The 19,567-nt window shown below is 39.3% G+C and overlaps 1 protein-coding gene across 6 annotated transcripts in view; it reads right to left on the bottom strand.

Annotated features, from left to right (window-relative positions):
* Nucleotides 1-210: 210 nt before the first annotated feature.
* The window catches only part of LOC138940761 (2-oxoadipate dehydrogenase complex component E1), a 216,627-nt gene continuing 197,270 nt past the window's right edge, over nucleotides 211-19,567 (bottom strand). For 2 of the 6 annotated variants that reach the window (XM_070309949.1, XM_070309950.1), the window contains exons 12-13: nucleotides 19,077-19,162; nucleotides 5,809-6,369 (exon numbers count right to left, since the gene is read on the bottom strand). In XM_070309949.1, coding sequence (XP_070166050.1) covers nucleotides 6,262-6,369; nucleotides 19,077-19,162 — 194 coding nt within the window. In that variant the 3' untranslated portion in view covers nucleotides 5,809-6,261. Of the gene's footprint in view, nucleotides 490-5,808; nucleotides 6,370-6,480; nucleotides 9,428-19,076; nucleotides 19,163-19,567 lie in introns of those variants that run through there. The other 4 variants (XM_070309952.1, XM_070309954.1, XM_070309953.1 and 1 more) reach the window with 4 other exon arrangements.

Raw genomic sequence — 19,567 nt, 5'->3', positions numbered from 1 at the left:
TGGTGGTTTCTCGAACCGCCACATATATATATATATATATATATATATATATATATATACACACATTATGATAAAATAAAAAGAGATAATATAGAGCAATATTATAGATTTGTATTCAAAATATATATGCGACACAAACAGATATCTATGTAAAATCTTTGCTTTTACGAGACAATAGAACAGAAATAGAGTAGAAATTCAACATATTTTCTGTCTCTACATATTTGCCACAATGCGAAAAGCTTATATTTTATTGCTGTTTCCAAAATATGTACATATGCTTGACTCCATTACTCTATATAATGATATCGGTAATGTAACTATTGTATAAAGCGTTGGTAATATACCGACACTTTTAGTTACATTTAGATGAGGGCGTTCACCCATCGGAATTCGCCAATCGTTCCGGCATCCTCTTAAGTCACGTCTGCGATTTTGAACACACTCGGACATGATGCCACCAAATGCGGCTTAAATCACGTCGAATACCTTGAACACGTTAGAACATGCTATTAGATACGATATCTTCTTGTGCTTTAGTACCAGATGTATCATCACTGAATGCGATTAACCGCAAACTTCTCTCTCCTTTCTTCACCATGTCACGTCCTCCCAAAAAACTCATCCTTGACGTGCTTTTCCTTCAGAGGAATTAGGGCCGTGGCACACAAGAAAACTTAAGTAGTGAGACTTAAGACTTAAGAATTTCATCCATACGGAATTTTCAGCGTTGCTTACGTTTTAATATGGCTGCCTTACTGTTCGACCATGGTTAGTCAATTCGCTTACATCTTAAGTTTTACTGCTTAAGTTTATTTGTGTGCCACAGCCCTTAGACTAGGACCAGCTTTTATATTTTAAAAAAGAATTATATGTGTAAAGGTAATGTTAAAACGAAATGGGGAAAAGGCTAAGGAACCAGCACAGAAAATCAAGTGCGAATTTAGTTTATTAAGATATAAAATCTAGCGAACGTTTCGATCCATTTTTGGATCCTCTTCAGCGCAAAAAAATATATAAAAAGATATACACCTGTTACAATTGTTTACAAATCAATTAATGCAATTAACGCTATAAAGTTGTGCGGTACAAATGCAGAGCATGTCGAAGTCACGTTTAAAATTAAACTATACATGTCATCTGTAGGCTGTGTTCTTCAATGTTCGTAGTAAAGAAGTAAATACGGCAGCATAAAGCCTCCGTCAGTAAAGACAACTATTTCTTTAACGTATGCCATGGCAGAGAACATGCATATCTGAATAATTACAAAATTATTAGAGACCGAACCTACAAAGAACAATTAAAGAACTCACAAAGAGATGGATTCTTATTCCTCATTGTCACCAGATATCGCTTGTTACGTGTCACAAATTAAAACGTAAATCACATGCTCAATATATACGAGTGCGAACGGTAATGATAGATTTAAAGAGCAAAACGAAAACACATGAATATAATGTCTGTGATGTGTCTAGAGTATTGTATATAAATATAGGAACCGAAGGTCATAATTTCGGGAGCATGTCTATCGTATTGACATACGCCTCATGCAGGCAATCCGTATCAGTTTGTAGATTTAAACTATTATTTTGTCTTTTTATAAAAACCATTTCAGATATCAAACGTTTATTATAATACGGTTCACTATCCAATATTTTAACATCGTTCCACTTAAACTCATGATCAAATTGTAATCTGTGGTCAGTAATAACAGAATGAACAGAAGTATTACGTCGAATGTGATTACGATGTTCGTTGATTCTCGTTTTTAATTGCCTGCTCGTTTGACCGACATACGATGCATCACAATTATCACATTCGATTTTATAAACCACATTATTACATAATGGTTTGGGAACATGATCTCTGTATACTTTGATAAAACGATGTAGTTTGATTAGGCTAACGTACGAAAGTCTGACGTCCAAATCCCTAGTTATACTCCTGAATCGCTCGGAAAGGAATAACACGTGTAATCGTTACTCGTCAAGAAAGTGAGGAAGAGAGGATTCAAAGAAGAAGGAGAGAGTTAGAAAGGGGATGAGTAAGAAGGGGAGAATGAGGCGCACACGTACGAATAAAGGGAGAGTTGGAGAGTAAAGGAACGATGAAAGAGAAGAGGTAAAGTGGAGTAGTCTGGAGGTTAGGTTGTGGGGGGAGAGAGAGAGAGAAGGGAAGAAGAGCGAGAAAAAGGAAAGCACGCGGGAAGTGTGGAAAGGTAACAGAAAGTAGAAGGAAAGTCGGTAAGGAAGAGGATGGAGCGGGTAAGGAAGAGTAGTAGTTGGCGTAGAAGGCTCAAAAGAGGGCGTCAGAGGACCGAGATGGATCGTGCAGGTCGTAGATTGATATGGAAACAATGCAGTGGAAGCTAGGTTAGGAGAAAGGTAGTGGATGGAAAAGTTGGAAAGGATAAAGTGCGTTGTGAGAAAAGAAATGAAGGAAGTGAAAGGAGAGAAAGGCGGAATAGAAGATTAGAAAGCGTGTGAGAAGAACGGAAGAGGACAGGAGGGAAAGAGAAGGAAGAAGATAAAGGAGGAAGGGAGAGTAAAGAAAGAGGAGTGAGAGGAAAGAAAGAAAGGGAGAGAAGTAAGAAGGTTGGGAAAAGGAATTGGGAGGAAAGAAAAACAGATAGAGGACATGGAAAAGTGGTTGAAGGAGCTGGTGGTGGAGGTAGGGGGAATAAGGAAGGAGCTGAAATTATGGAGAGAAGAGAGAGCGAGAGGAAGGAGAGAAAGGGAGGAGGAAACAGCGGTATGGCAGGAGCGGGAAGAGGAGAGTGAAGAGGAAGATGAAGAAGGGAGAGAGGAGGCGAGGGAGCAGGGAAGAGGAGAGAAGAGGGGGATAGAGGGTGCAAGAGAAGAAAGAGCGAGAGGAAGGAGGGAAAAGGAGGAGGAAACAGCGGCATCGAAGGAACAGGAAGAGGAGAGTGAAGAGGAAGTAGAAGAAGGGAGAGAGGAGGCGAGAGATCAGGGAAGAGGAGAGAAGAGGAGGTTAGAGGGAGCAAAGATAGCAGTGAAGGAGGAAATTGTGGTGAAAAGGGATGAAAGGAGAGAAGAATCAGGAGAATCAGACAATGAAAAAGAAAGGGAGGTAGGGAAAGAAAGGAAGAAGAAAGGTGCAGGTGCAGGAGTAGAGATGGGAAAAGAAATACTGGTGGGAAGAGGAAAGCGAAGAGGAAGCGGGAGAGAGAGAAGAGGAAGGAGGGAGTAGGGTAGGAAGAGAAGAAGAGGAGAGAGGAAAATGGGAGAAGAGGTCAAGCAGGTCAGGAGAAGGGAGGAAAAAAGAAGAGAGAGGAGGAGAAGGGAGAGAGAGGAAGAAAGGGATAAAGGAGAGCACGGAAGAGAGCTCAGGAGAAGAGAAAAGAGAAAGAATTGGAAGTGGGAAGAAGGAGACAAGAAGTAGAAAGGAGGACGAGGAGAGGGAGAGGACAAGGAGGAGAAGAAAGGACATAGAAGAGAGAAGAAAAGAGGAAGAAGGGACAAGAGGAGGACTAGAAGAAAGAAGGAAAAAAATTGTAGTGTAGAGAGGCGTAGAAGGAAAAGAGCCGGAGGAGAAAAGGGAGGTTTTGGTAGAAGTAATGGAAGAGGTATTGGGGAGAACGGTAAAAATGAGAGGGGTAGTGGAAAGAATAGAGGAGGGGGGGGGGAAGGTATTATTAGTGGAGATGGATAAAGAAGAGGACAAGGACGAGATATTGAAGAAAAGGAGTGAGATAAGGAGATTGTGGAAGATAGGCGTGGACGAGGACTTAACGATGGAGGAGAGAAGAATGAGATGGAGGATGGTAGAAAAAGCGAAGATGGAAAGAGGATGCGGAAGAAGCGTAATGGTAAGCAACAGAAGGATTTGGATAGACGGGAAGGAATGGACACGGGACGAGAGGAAGGAGAGATAGAGGATGAAGTGAGAGGTATAAGAGAGAGGAAGTAGAAAGAAGTTGGAGTTTTGTAAAGGTTCGGGTACGCTCCTTAAAAGCGCCTTGAAACTCTTCGGGGACCAATAAAGCATATTCTATTCTATTCTATTCTATACTCCTGAATCGCTCAGAGATTGATGGGACATATGGAATTGTAAAAAATTTTTTTCTCTCACTAGTGTCATCCTTCCTATCAGAGAAATTATGACTATGTTTATTGTAATTACTAAATAAATACTTGAGTCTATCTCGAAGGGTCATAAATATAAAATCTAATGGGTAGTTATTGTCCAATAAAATGTTAATGATAAAATTTAAATTTCTTTGATGACAACTAGGATGGGAGAGCAAAAAAGCCCTGTCGACCATGCCTATAATAGTACCTCTTTTTTGGTACAAAGGATGTTGTGAAAGAAAGTTCTGTTATTACTGACCACAGTGTTCAGAAAATATCGCGACTTTTGCGCAATCTCCTCAACATCATCTCACTCACTCTAGTCCTTCTCTTTAGGGTTCTTTCTCTCTTCCTTTTCTCTCTTGTACGCGACCTCAACCCAATCCCGATGCCGGTCTTATCAATCCAATCAGCATCGCGCCATGCTATCAGCCAATCATAATCAAGCTCTCAGGACCTTTTCCGCGCTCCTGCGTCGATATCGACCCTTCCGGTGATCCTCGATCATTCCTCGAGTAACGGTCTTTCATAGCGCACGCTGTCTTTGGAAAAATCGACAAAGCTCTCGGAATTTGGTTTGCTATTCGGATCGGATCTAGAAATCAATCTCACGGTGTTCTCAAGAATCTCAGTGAATGTAAGGACATTATCAACCGGCAGTCAATCATCGAATTGAGTGTAAGTGTGAATATTCGCGAGGTGCGGCTCGGACCAACGTACGTGTGCGTGGACTCTAAGCGTTCTACCCGACACCCCCCGAAACCAGAGATTCCTCTGGTACTTTATCAAACACATAGATTACAATTTGATCATGAGTTTAAGTGGAACGATGTTAAAATATTGGATAGTGAACCGTATTATAATAAACGTTTGATATCTGAAATGGTTTTTATAAAAAGACAAAATAATAGTTTAAATCTACAAACTGATACGGATTGCCTGCATGAGGCGTATGTCAATACGATAGACATGCTCCCGAAATTATGACCTTCGGTTCCTATATTTATATACAATACTCTAGACACATCACAGACATTATATTCATGTGTTTTCGTTTTGCTCTTTAAATCTATCATTACCGTTCGCACTCGTATATATTGAGCATGTGATTTACGTTTTAATTTGTTTTAATATCTGGTGACAATGAGGAATAAGAATCCATCTCTTTGTGAGTTCTTTAATTGTTCTTTGTAGGTTCGGTCTCTAATAATTTTGTAATTATTCAGATATGCATGTTCTCTGCCACGTTAAAGAAATGGTTGTCTTTACTGACGGAGGCTTTATGCTGCCGTATTTACTTCTTTACTACGAACATTGAAGAACACAGCCTACAGATGACATGTATAGTTTAATTTTAAACGTGACTTCGACATGCTCTGCATTTGTACCGCACAACTTTATAGCGTTAATTGCATTAATTGATTTGTAAACAATTGTAACGGGTGTATATCTTTTTATATATTTTTTTGCGCTGAAGAGGATCCAAAAATGGATCGAAACGTTCGCTCGATTTTATATCTTAATAAACTAAATTTGCACTTGATTTTCTGTGCTGCTTCCTTAGCCTTTTCCCCATTTCGTTTTATATTTTAAATATTACTTATCCTTTAAATATTAAGTTCAATAATTATTTACATGTAATAAGTTTCTCATTTAAATTATTATTTAATAAATTATATATTTTACGTATAACAGAGAGTCATAGCTTGTTAATATTAGCTGACCGCTGTAATGCCTACAGATACATATGTATATAGTGTTTATATATATATAGAAAACGATAAAATAAAATCAGCTGTAAAATAAAAATCAATATTATTTTGTGGAAATTAATAATAAATGATAGATCGGTAAAGATGTAAGTATAATTATAGGCCTGAGTGCATGAATTCTACGCAATATGATTGGCAAACTTTAATCACTTATAACTCAAAACTATTGTGGTCTCAATATTTTCGCATTAGAATTTGGCTCAATTTTATCTATAGAATGTGTTATTAAAGTATTGTACACTGCCTGACAATGATTTGTTCCGTCCTCTAGCGAGAGGAATGTAAAAGTGGGGACATTCACCGTATGAGTATCTCCACTCCTACATTTACCTCATTAGGAAAATGGAAAGAAAAATTGGGCAGTGTACAGAGGTTGTAATATTATATATATTTTATTATTATTTTATTGTAAATGGTTTAATAATAACTTCATTTGCTTCTTGTTGATGTATTTGTCCATCTCCTACAGCTGGCGCTGCCATGGATTTTCGACCACAGTATTTTAACTGAAAATGTAATCTATTATGTTATAAAAGATAAATAAAATATCTATAATAAGAACTCTAAAACATTCTATAATTCAATCTTTTTAAAATAGATAAATAACAAATGCTAAGTACTGTGACGTTGCCGTCTCGCGCGCGTCTGCCGGATCCCTCTCCGATCGTAAAGCGCGAGCTGAACGGTCGCGCCAGACAAAAAATTGCGAGAATCGTACCGTAATCCTCCAGAGAGGCGTTATTAATTGCGATTCTTTCCTTTAATTTACTTTGTGTATTATTTCTTTTCGTATGAATACGCATTTTGAGAGTCTCATCGGCGGAGAAATCGGGAAACCAAAAAGTAACATCAAGAAACAATTATCGGAGATCTCGGACGACCTTCAAGAGGAAAGGAGCCAGTCATCAAAACAACTAACAGCAAATCCTTTGGTACGACGCGATTAGGACCTGCGCGTGTGATGCGGTACGACGAATAGATCCTCGCGCAAGAATTCAGGACCATGCGGAGCCGTCCCCATTGGAGGCACTGTAGGAATGCTGCAGCCGCAGATACGCAAAAAAAGATGCGGAGCTGGTCCCACGGTATCGATTCGGATCGTGAAGATCCTGGGTCAGACTGGTGCGGGCGTTCATGCGATATAGAGCGTTTTGAAAGCCACCAAAACTAAAAGCGAGAGCGATCGTTGCAGCCGTACCAAACAGGAAGGCGACCGCAGAGAGGGAGAACCTTGGCGGAAGAACGCTGTCGACCTGCTTGGCTGCCCCGAGGAGTATTGTGCCGATGAGCTTATCCTCTGTGAGATTAACCATGCGTGATTGCGCGCGGGATTGTATCATTCTGTCGACGTCGCCCTGAAGTCGTATTTTTGCGTACGGCTTATGCCTAATTTTTTGGTATAATTTTTGGCGTCACAGCTACGTCGTCAAATGATTCGAGTCTTGACTCGGAGCTTTTAGAGTAACGGTTTGTCGTGATAACTCATTATTGTTTTTACGTGTCGGAACATCAGAAAAAGAAATACTCGCGTTGTTGAACTCAGGATTTAGTCGTACGTTTTTCGGACCGTCTGCGAATTGGTGAAGGAATTGCGGTTACGATTTAAAAGTTCTGACGGCAGAAACGCTACGAGTCAAATTACACGAATAAAGAATGAGATCGAAATCCCATTTACGCTCCGTCATCGAATTAAATAATTAAGAGTGTATGCATTATCAACGTTGATGTTACCATGTATAATCGGAATGGATGATCTGTCGCTATTTGGAATTGACGTAAATTTCGCGATAAAGAAATGGTATTTTTCGGAAAATCCGACTATCGAATACGAGTTCGATACGTGATCCGCAAACCTGTCGTTTCGCGTAAATGCATCGGAAGTAGGAGCAAGGGAAAGAAAGTGACAGCCGCGAAACCAGAAAAAACCCCACTATTAACGAACCGATCGCGTACCGCCGTTTCAAGGCCACCTTCGCCAAAGGTCGTAAACATCCATATACGAACGCGAATTACGATTTCGCGAATAAATTCGCCTATTTGTTTAGCAGAAATATTGTTCACGAAAGAGCGCCGACTAAATAGCTTTCTCGAGTCAGAAATCGTTAGAGATCCGAGTAAGCCCGGAGTGACAAATTTAACGGAACATCGGATAGATGTAGGAGGACACACATGTATTAAACAGCGTTACTACCCGGTATCGCAAAAAATTCAGGGAGCAATTTATGCGAAAGTAGATAAAATATCAGAAGAAAGAATTATTGAGCCTTTGAAAAGCAAGTAGTCAATCCCGATCGTGATGATTAAAAAGCCAAATGGTTCGTATCCTTTTCGCAAGTTGAATAGCATATCGAAAAAGCGTATCGAGACGCGATCCTCGATAAATTACATGCTGCGCAATACATTTAGACTATCGATCTTAGTCAAGCCTACTTCCAAATTCCGCTGGAACGAAATAGTTGCGAATTAACAGCGTTTATGGTACTAGAAAAGGGCTTATTTTATTTCATGAGAATGCCATATGGTCTCACCGGAGCATCCTCGACATTTCAACGCTTACTTGACTGTCTAATTGGATCAAAAATGGAGCCGCATGCCTTCGGTTATTTGGATGATATCGTTATCGTGATACGGACTCTGATATGAAAATCGTGCATCGCCTCACTTATGTTATCGTGCCCGAAGTTTGAAATATTATTCGTATTCCAAACGAATGTGAGTTCGGTCAGATTAGGCGTCGTATTAACTCAGGAATCGGAAGGCGTCGAGCACGTTATCGCATTTCGTGCTTTATCGGAGGCGGAAAAGAAATACTCGACAATGGAACAGGAGTATCTTGAATTCAGGCTATATTTAGAGGGCTATCGTTTTAAAGTAATCACCGACCATAACAGCCTACGTTGGTTGCATAATTTGAAAAACCCTACAGGTCGGTTATCGAGATGGGCTCTAGAATTGTTAGAATATGATTACGAGGTCGAACACCGTAAAGGAGCGCTATATTATCTTTCCGACGCGTTATCGAGAATTTGCCATCATCTTCATGAGCCTGCCGAGGAGTTATGCGCTGCAGCGATTACGGGAATGAATGGTACGACACACGCGTGCGAAATGTCGAAACCGAGCCGCGCAAATATTCGGGATGGAAAATTGAGAACGACCAGTTATATTTGTGCAGTCATTTCGCAAGTGGTGGACGATATGACGATATGAATAACGGAAGCTCATGCTTCCGAAAGATGTGCATTTCGAAGTCATTAGAGCAAGCCACGATACACTGCAGACAGGTCACCTGGATACTGAGAAAACATATCAATGTGTCGCTAGGCAATATTATTGACCGCGTATGTTGAGATAAATCGTAAATTATATCCGCCTGCGATACTTGCCAACAAACTAAAGTCGAGCAGGATGTTCCCGCTGGTCTGATGGGGGCAGTCGACATGCCATGGACGATCGCCGCAGATATTATGAGTCCTTTTCCCGCCACTCGGAGTGGATTCGCGTATCTTCTTGTTATGCAAAATCTATTTACCAACTGGGTCGAATGTTGCCCGCTCTGAAAGGCTAATGATGAAAAGATCAGAGAGGCTATTGGCGACTTTATTTTTGATCTATGGGGAACATCGCGCGTATTATTGATAGATGACGTGACTGAATTTATTAGCCGCGAACTAAAGGCTTGCGCGGAAGAACACGGCGCATGTAACAGTAACGTCATACCATCCCCAAGCGAATCCCGTAGAGTAAATAAACCACATGCTAAAAATGATGATTACGGCGTTTCTCGAACAAGATCACCAAGATTGGGATCCACAATTGTCGGAATTTTGATTCGCGTATAATACTGCGTATCACACGTCATTGCAGGTTACTCCAGCCTTTTTAAATTTTGATAGGGAACCGCCGTTGGTAAACTCTAGGCGAGAGGGACCGGAGTCTGAGATCGAGATTGAGGAAGCTGTCACTGCGAAATGAGAGGAGCGAATGGAGCGAATTCAAGCTTTGCGAGATTGAGTGTAGAAAATCTTCAGGCAGCTTATCAGAGACAATCGAAATACTATAATTTGCGTAGATGCAATAGACGGTTTGTTATCGGCGATCAAGTACTAAAGTGACTGCATATTTTATTGTCTGCAGCGCATGCCATGCGAAATTAGCCGCTAAATACCACGGACCGTTTACGATTACTGTCACTCGTATATGAGATTGCGGACCAGGAGAATAGAGCAATCGGTAAAATGCACGTTAAGGATTTGAAACCCTATATTGCCTTCTCTCTATTCCGTTTTGTTGTTAATCCGGGCCGAATCCGTCTGGCCCGTGACGCCCGAGAACACCGGGCCGTCCAAATCTCGATCGTTATGAGGAATGCGTGCAAGTGGCGCCAATGACGGATGAGCAGGCTATTCAGACGGGCTTAGAGGAAGAATATCCCTGCCGCACTTCGGGGATGACGAGGACGACCAACGCACCCGACAGATCCCCGGCCTCCCTGTCTTGGTTCCTTCCCCCAACGGGGTGCTGGAACTGTGGGAGCCACGGGCACCGGTACAGCGAGTGCTCTGAACCGCGCTGTCAGTTTTGCTACCGGTGCGGCAAGACGGTGAAAGAGTATCCGGACTGCCGAGACGAATGGTGAACTCAGAGCTCATACCACCCAGGATCTGACCACCAGGATCTCGGTCTACCACGCCGCCTAAGGTCCCGCGCGGACGCGCCCGATCTTGCCTCTAGGTCATCATATCACCGATCGACTTCCGAAAGGACTATTTGCGTCTTTTTTTTCTTTTCTCTCGTCATTTTTTTTAATGCAATACAACAATTTTCTTTTTTTTAAAGGTCTAGGGCGAAAGTTTTTTTGTGATTTCGTTTCATTCCTTTTTTTCGTTCCGTATAATAATCATATGTTGTTTTTTTTCCTTTTTTCTCCTTGAAGTCGAATTACAATCGCTGTTTCATTAGATAGTTTTTTTTAAGTTTTAAAAATTGTCTAAAATTGTTTAAAAAATAGAAGAATCGGGACCGATACTACTTTTCTTCTTGTATAGTTAGAGTGAAACAATAAAAATTATGTTTTTGTATGTTGGCAAAAGATTCTCTTTGCGTCTCGTTTTTCCCCGTAAGGCGTCTGCGAATGCTAGCTAACGGGGGTTGCGACGTCATATTTCGGTGTCTCGATTACAGAGAGACGAAGATCTCCATCCAATTGAATCTTTGAATTGCCGCATTAGCCGCATTAGTCATTTGTCGTCTCAAGTGTTATTTCCATTCTATGTTTTGGCGTTTGCTCTGGAGGCTTTGATCGCTCTCGACGCCCGAATTGAGATCCGGAAAATTGAAATAGTCTACTGAGGGTGATCGATGCCGGTACGATTTCTTTTGGGGATGTGACGTTGTCGTCTCGCGCGCGTTCGGCGGATCTCTCCGATTGCAAAGTACGGGCTGAAGAACCGCGCCAGTAAAAAAAAAACAGCGAAAACCATACCGCAATCTCCAGAGGAGCGTTATTAATTGAGACTTTAGTCATTATATTAATTTCCATTGTTATTTCTTTCCGTATAAATATTTATTTTGAGAGTTTCATCGGAGGACACAGAGGGAGATCGATTTGCGACAACAAAAAACAGCTATCAACAATCTTAAGCGACCTTCGAGGAGAAATGAGCCAGCATTTCGGCAGTCAAAACAATCAATGGCAAGACATGATCAGAACCTGCGCGCGTAGGAGTGGCCTTCACTTGGACACAGTACAATTGGACACGGTGCAAATGGACACGTTACAAATGGACACGAGATTGTGCACACGGTTCAATTGGACACAGTAATTTTGGATACAGTAGCTTTTGGACACATAAGAAAATACGCATCGTTTACTTGGACACCGCTCAATTGGACACTGTTCATTTGGACACCGTTCGTTTGGACACCGTTCATTTGCCCACCGTTCGTTTGGACACCGTTCATTTGTACACAGAAACATGCGCACTGTTTGTTTGAATATGTAACAGATGGAGAGAAATAAAAATCATTTTGGGAAAATATAATCAGTATTCTTATAACACTTTATACTGGTAAATCTATGTAAAATATGAAATCGTGAAAAGGAGATACATTTGAAGGTTATAATATCTGTCAAAATAAAATATATTCATACTTATATATCTCTGATACTGATGTCATTAATTTTACATTGCTTTTAGCACTTTGTTTAGCCTTTCGCATATTTGGATGTCATGCATGGATACAGTGGGTTCCGCCCCCCCCTGCGGGGGGGCTCCACTTCCGGAAGATATAACCTAACCCAAACCTATTTCTTATTTAAAACAAAAATTTGGTGTGGATTACGTCATATAATTTAAATCAAATTTTGGTGTCCAAACGAACGGTGTCCAAACGAACGGTGTCCAAATGAACGGTGCGCATCTTTCTGTGTCCGAACGAACGGTGTCCAAATGAACAGTGTCCAATTGAGCGGTGTCCAAGTAAACGATGCGTATTTTCTTATGTGTCCAAAAGCTACTGTATCCAAAATTACTGTGTCCAAATGCACTGTGTCCAATTGAACCGTGTGCAAAATCTCGTGTCCATTTGTAACGTGTCCATTTGCACTGTGTCCAATTATACTGTGTCCAAGTGCATCACTCCCCGCGCGTAGTGCGCGGCGCACGGGACAGCGAATGAATCCTCGCGCAAGGACCGTGCAGAGTCGTTCCTCTTGGAAGTAGTGCATTACGCTACCGCGCAGCTCACAGGAAAAGACAGCAGCGAGGGTCACAATAATACTTCCGGTCATGATGTTCTACTTGGACTCCATCAAATTAGCGATACCGGAGCGCACGCATCTCCGATACGATCATGAACGCGCTGCTCGCCGATCACAGTGTGTGTAGCGCATAATTGATCGCGATAATACGCACCCCGTGTGCGCAGTCCCAGCTGGCCACACGATTTCGATTTTAGATCGCAAGAATCCCGGAGTCAGACTGGTGCGGACCTGCGTGCGAGACAGGATTAGAGAGTGAGACCGAATGATTACGAGAGTGATTGTGACGGCGTGAGCGAGCGGAAAGGACCTCGGCGATCGTAGGAAGAGAGGCCAGAGACAAGAGGACGTTGTTGATATCCTTTGCAACTCCGCTTAAGATGTAGCGTGCCGGTGAGATTATTCTTTGTCATCGTAGCCACGCGCGATCGCGTCCGGGGTTGTATCGTTCTGTTGTCATCGTCGTGAATCCGTATTTTCGCGGGCTATGTCCCGTTCTTTGGTGTAATTGTCGCATCATGCTCATGTGGTAACGGTTTCTGCGGATCGAGATATTGACACCGTGTTTGATTAACCATATAGCGTCTCTCTGAAGATTCGGATTCCGTATATTGTGTATGCGTCGATTCTCGCATGTCGATAGCATAAGTTTCGATTGGGTATATCTATTCGATATGGTATATCTATCGTCCGCATGTGAGTGTCGGTCGCGTAAAGTGCTTCCTTTTTTCTTTGTTTGTTAATCGCCGCGTCTAGAAATTGTGTGCGCATTCTGTAAGAGTTTTTCTCGCGATTATCGCACGGATTGCATGAGTGTGCGTTGAACGTCGTGTATGCGTTTCACGTTTGCCCGGAAATAAAGAATGTGTGTATTTCGCAAACTGCATGTTAGTAATAAGTTGTGTAATAATAGTTAAGTAATAATAGTAGGCGATACAGTCGTCTTTAAGTGGCTGATATCGAGATTCAGAACGGGCTATCGCCCGAATTGAAGTTGTGACGTATTAATTGTCATCTCCGCGGTGCGAGTCGTATTTAATGTCGAGAGAGTAGTGCGGCCGATATAACGGGCCGATATCGGCGTAAATCTTTCAGGATTTCGCGGCCCGTGGCTAACATCCTGTCTCGCGCTTGCATCTTTACCGCAGCCGCATAACTGCGCAATCATCATTATCATTATTACTCTTGGGGAGCCTCGGCTCCGTTATTATAATAAATTTATTATTTTCTTTGTTCCATTTAACATCTTTACTTTCAGTTTGTGTTTGACGCTCCAGTGTCTGTCGTCTCTTGCTAAATAAATGCGTTAATCCAACATTCGCTCTGTCTCTCTACCGTTAAACGAGCTAGCCAGCCCGTGGATTTCGATATATCTCGTGTTCGGAATAATCTTGTTGCGATTTGCGAATTGATATATGAGAGACCGTATCTGACGCCCAACTTTCGATTTCCGTGTTATATCCAGATTTCTGTCACGGCACGCGCGGAATTCTTAACATCTCGTTCCTATCCGGCGCGTTATCCTCTGGATTATTTTTTCTTGACAACAAAGTTTTTGTATCTTTTGTTCGGCAAACTAGCTCCCGTTCGTCGGCGCAATATCCATCTGCGCGACAGAGAGATCGAAACGGCGAGCGCGCTTATCATTCGGCCGCGATAAAAGGAAAAAATCGTCGCAGTATATTGCAGGGCGCTTATACTCGGATGAATTGACCGACTTTTTAAAATTAATTATTGCGAAACTCGCAAAAGAAACTTCCCTACTCGTTTAATAGATTCTATCTGCACTCGAGAAATATATATATATATATATAAAATATTTTATGCGAATTTTCGGTCGAAATAAAGTGATAAAAACTTGACGTGCCTTGGCGCATTAATGCATTTGTTTTAGAGTTATATACTATGTATATATATATATATATATATATATATATATATATATATATATATATATAATGTTCTATCAATTTATAATTGATTTTAAAATGAGTTATACTTTCATTAATTTGTAAAACATAAATATTTTATATAGTTAAATATGATATATAGTTTTAAAAAATATTTTATGCGAATTTTCGGTCGAAATAAAGTGATAAAAACTTGACGTGCCTTGGCGCATTAATGCATTTATTTTAAAGTTATATTATATACGTCAAGTTTTTATCACATTATTTCGACCGAAAATTCGCATAAAATATTTTTTTAAACTATATATCATATTTAACTATATAAAATATTTATGTTTTACAAATTAATGAAAGTATAACTTATTTTAAAATCTGTTCGCGTTTCGGTTAGCGAACTCGGCTGATCGTCGAGTATAGCCGTTGAGGTATTCGGCCGAATTCCTCGTTTTTGCATGTTTTGCTCGGGACATGGAATTCCGAGGTGTTTGCCACGTAGATACGGTCTCCCTCGGTACCCGCGCCCCGCGGCGAGGTGGACCGAGATGCTAGGTCCGCGGGTAGCGGGAACGAAGGGTTCCGCGGCCGGAATGTTCCGCGGGCTTTTGGTGCTTGTGACTTCGAGGTGAGAACTCGAACAGTGCGGACCATAGTACGATACACTTAGGACAAGTAGTTTCAACGCTAAAGGCTGTGTGTGACCGGTACGACTTCCGGATAGGGATCAGAGCGCCTTTCTCGCCATTATAGCTGTGCGCCTCCGAGTGGGGAGTGAACTTATGCTCCTTGTGACCTTGCGGGGCCTTCGGCTGCGCTGAAAGCGACTCAGTGAGTGAACATTAAGAACAAATAGATTGTGTCAGTGCAATAACTAATACACGAGAAATCGATCCAGTTCCGATCCATTTCACGATAAGGGGGAAACTCTAACCGAGGAGGTTCCCATCGGCGAAATCCCCCAAACAAAATTAATTATAAATTGATAGAACATTATTAGTTACTCGGCTAATTAAGTTGATATCATATCTGTTTTTGGACAATTAATTCTTTAACAATGCTTAACAAGTTTTTATTTCATAAACTTCTTTCTATTAGATAGATTTGGGCATTTTTAATGTACTTGGCATATGTTTTCTATCTTCCTGTAAAAAGATTCTTTCTTAAAAAGTATTTTATATAATTCTGACAATGAGAGAGATATATATTTATTTTATATATTATTTTATCTTACATATTTTATATCTTATATATATATATATACAGGTTGAGTCATTTTAATCAATACACGCAAATATCTCGTAAAGTAAAAAAAATGGAAAAAATGTTTTATACAAAAGTTGTAGGGTTCAGAGGGGGACACACGATGAAAATATGGACTTGACCTTGACGATCTTTCCAAGGCCAAGTCAATGTGATCAATGTTTCCTTAAATGAAACACCTATTTTTTATTGCATATCCTTATAGCTTATCTTGACAGCTTTTCAAAACACTATAATTAAATATTTTTTTATAAAGTACTTTTCGAGTTACAAGGCTTGAAAGTTCAATTCCGCCGGTATTAGCATTACCTAAGGTGCGTGAAGGTTGCCCGGTCGGATTTACATCTCTTTTGTGCTGTCCGTGTGTGCATGTGTGTACATATATATATATATATATACATACATATATATATATATATATGTGTGTGTGTGTGTGTGTGTGTGTGTGTGTGTGAGCAAAAGATTAAATAAAAAAATATTTATTCAAGATGTTCGAAGTAACACCAGAAATGTTAACCCGAGAGTGTTCTCGTAAAATAATTTTAAAATGTATTTTAAATGTATTTTAATATTGCATACTTCATTTTAATCGCCCAGGCCGTTATCACCTAACTTTATGTCGTTGTAAGGTAAGTAAGATAGCGAAAAATGTTGCATACAAATGTTTTAGGGTTCCGACAGAGACATGAGATAATGATATTGATCTTCCCGTAAGTTTTCAAGATTAATTTTTTTTTTAAATAGCAGCACTTAATTTTCGTTGCATTTTTTGGATATAATTCAATTAAACATTTTTTGTATCTTGATATTTTTTTGTAAAATTAATAATTTTTGAGATTGGATTTAAAGAATAAAGAATCGTAATTTTAGGTCAGATCAAATACAACTTTATTTAAAAAAAGTGAAAACTGTTTTTATTGTACTTTCGGATTTATCTAATCAAAATAAATGCTTTTGGTATCTTAACAATATTTTACAAAATCAGTAGTTTCCGAGGAATTTGGACTAAAAATTGCGATTTTTACGAGCATTAAAGCGCGCTGCCCTTTCATTTCGGAGGAGTGCTTAAAACACGTTTGAAGTATTCGGAGGATTGCCAAAGCTTTTACGGAATAAGGAAGCAACCACAGCGCCCTTTTTCAGTATAGACTACTACAACAAAACACTTTCATTAGAGTCCTATTCAGCTGATTGTTTTTAGTTAAAATCGACTCGAGTTGGCTCTTATTACGACGATTTGTTCGATACGTTTGGTTATTAGAGTAAATTTATTTTATTCCCTTTCGTTAATTGTGTCATTATCAACATGGCAGATTCCCGCCCTCAGAAATTGTTGATATGATTGGTATTTATTATGCCGCTGATAATAATACTAGAGAAGCAGTTCGTCAATATCGAGATAATAATACTAGAGAAGCAGTTCGTCAATATCGAGATAAGTATCCGGATAGACGACATCCCGATCATAAAACAATTTTGCGTTTAATAGCTAAAGCGCGTACGGGACAGATGAAACGCAAACGTTCTAAAAAACCATTAAATAATGACGATGCTATTATCGTAACTATATTAGGAATGATAATAATGAATCCGCACATTAGTCAACATCAAATTAATCGTGATTTAAATGTCCTTCGACTGTAAAATAGAATTTTACATGGCAATCACATTCATCCTTATCACATTTCACTTAATCAGAAGTTTTCTGATAATGATAAAGTTCTTCCCACATTCTGTAGGTGGGCTATAGCTCAAATTCAGCTCGATTTCACATTTTTTTCTCGTGTTATGTTTAGTGACGAGGCTGCATTTGAGAGCAATGGCGTATTGAATCGACATAATAGCCATTATTATTCTGATATCAATCCGCACTGGGTTCATCATGTAGACAATCAACGGTGAAAAGTGATAGTTTAGTGTGGTATTTTAGACAGTCATATTGTTGGATCCCATTTTTTTATGGCAATGTTACAAGGGAATCATATTTACGTATGCTACGAGATATGTTGCCAAGGATATTAGAGTTTGTCGATGAAAATACAATTCAACGTATGTGGTTGCAACAGGACGGTGCACGATTACACTACGCACGCCCTGTAAGGGACTTTCTAAATTTAATTTATCCGCACCGTTGGATTGAACGAGGTGATCATATAGCATGACCATCTAGATCACCAGATCTAGCATCACCAGATTTGTTCTTATCAAACTATTTAAAAAATACTGTTTACTAGACCGCTCTTATCACACCTGAAGACCTACAGATGGCATGTAGAAGTATACCAGTCAACGTTCTCAGAAAAACAGTCGATACATTTGAAAAACAGTTGCAATTATGTATCCAACAGAATGGTGGTATATATGAGCATTTGCTGTAAACCAAAAATAACTTCGATGTGATCCTACAGAGTGAATCGGTCTTGCCTTCACTGACCGGATCAATCTTGGGTCTTGCCTTTACTGGCCGGATCAATCTTGGGTCTTGCTTTCACTGGCTGGAATGATCTTGAGTCATGCTAATGCCGGAGGAATTGTAACTTTCAAGCATTGTAACTTGAAAAGTACTTTATAAAAATATTTAATTATAGTGTTTTGGAAAGCTCTCGAGGTAAGCTACAAGAATATGCAATATAAAATAGGGAATTCCATTAAAAAAAATGAAGTTGAACTCCATATGACTTTGGTACGTTCACTCAAGGTCAAACCAATGATACCATCTTATGTCCCCCTTCAAATCAAACAACTTTTGTCTGAAACATTTTTTTATATTTTTCGAGATATTTGCCTAGGACGATTAAAATGAAAGACCCTGTATATTTATATCTTATTCAAATATATTTTATCTTGTTATATTTTTGGTATATTTTTATATCTTGGTATATTTTTTATATTATCTTATATTTTTATATTTTAATCAAAAGTATGAATGATAAAAAAATTTTGGATAGAAAGAAGCAGTTTCGCTCAACAAAAAATAATAACATGTAATCTAATTATTGCTTTAGTATACTTTTTTATATTTGATATTGGGATACTAATCAGTCTCTTGATACTTTTCGATGAACAAAGTTCACTTTCGTTTCGCTAAAATTCGTTAAATTTCAGTTTAATTATTAAGTAATAATTAAATTAACACATTAGCCATGAATTTTCTTTGATTTAATGTTATTATTATTAGTATATTCTTTTATATGAAAATTTTATAAGATAATTTTGTAACATTAACATTATATATAATTCTAAACTAATTTCTATGCAAATAGAAATTTTATGCATAACTTACTTGTCGTCCACACAAAGTTTCAAAACGTGGTTTAACAAAATTCCATGCGCCCATGTTTCGCGGTTCTTCTTGGCTCCAAATAAAAACTGAAAACAAGCGTGAATATTGTAAATTACTTTCAAAAATAATTATTTTTTGACAAATCAATATTATCTAGTACAGGCCTGCGGCCGGTTTGCACTTTTCAGCCGATCTTGGCTGGAGCCATCCCCACTCCTTTTGTTTAATAGTATCTAGGCTGCTCGCGGAGACGTAAGACGCTCGAACTCAGGGACGGTATTAGTTGTAAATCATATGGGGCTTTAGCATGTATAGTTCTGTGCGCTGTTTACTGTTTACAGAGTTATTACGTTTATTATTATTATTATGTTATGAAGTTAAAGAACACTAAAATGAAAAATACATATGTTAATTATATATATATATATATATATATATATATATATATATATATATATATATTGTAATAAACCGCTTTCGCGAGGCGGTCG

The sequence above is a fragment of the Polyergus mexicanus genome, unplaced genomic scaffold, assembly GCF_030449975.1.
Source record: "Polyergus mexicanus isolate NDT 795.1 unplaced genomic scaffold, iyPolMexi1.0 SCAF_17, whole genome shotgun sequence".
In the NCBI taxonomy this organism is placed as follows: domain Eukaryota; kingdom Metazoa; phylum Arthropoda; class Insecta; order Hymenoptera; family Formicidae; genus Polyergus; species Polyergus mexicanus.
This window is presented reverse-complemented; position numbering and strand designations above follow the sequence as displayed.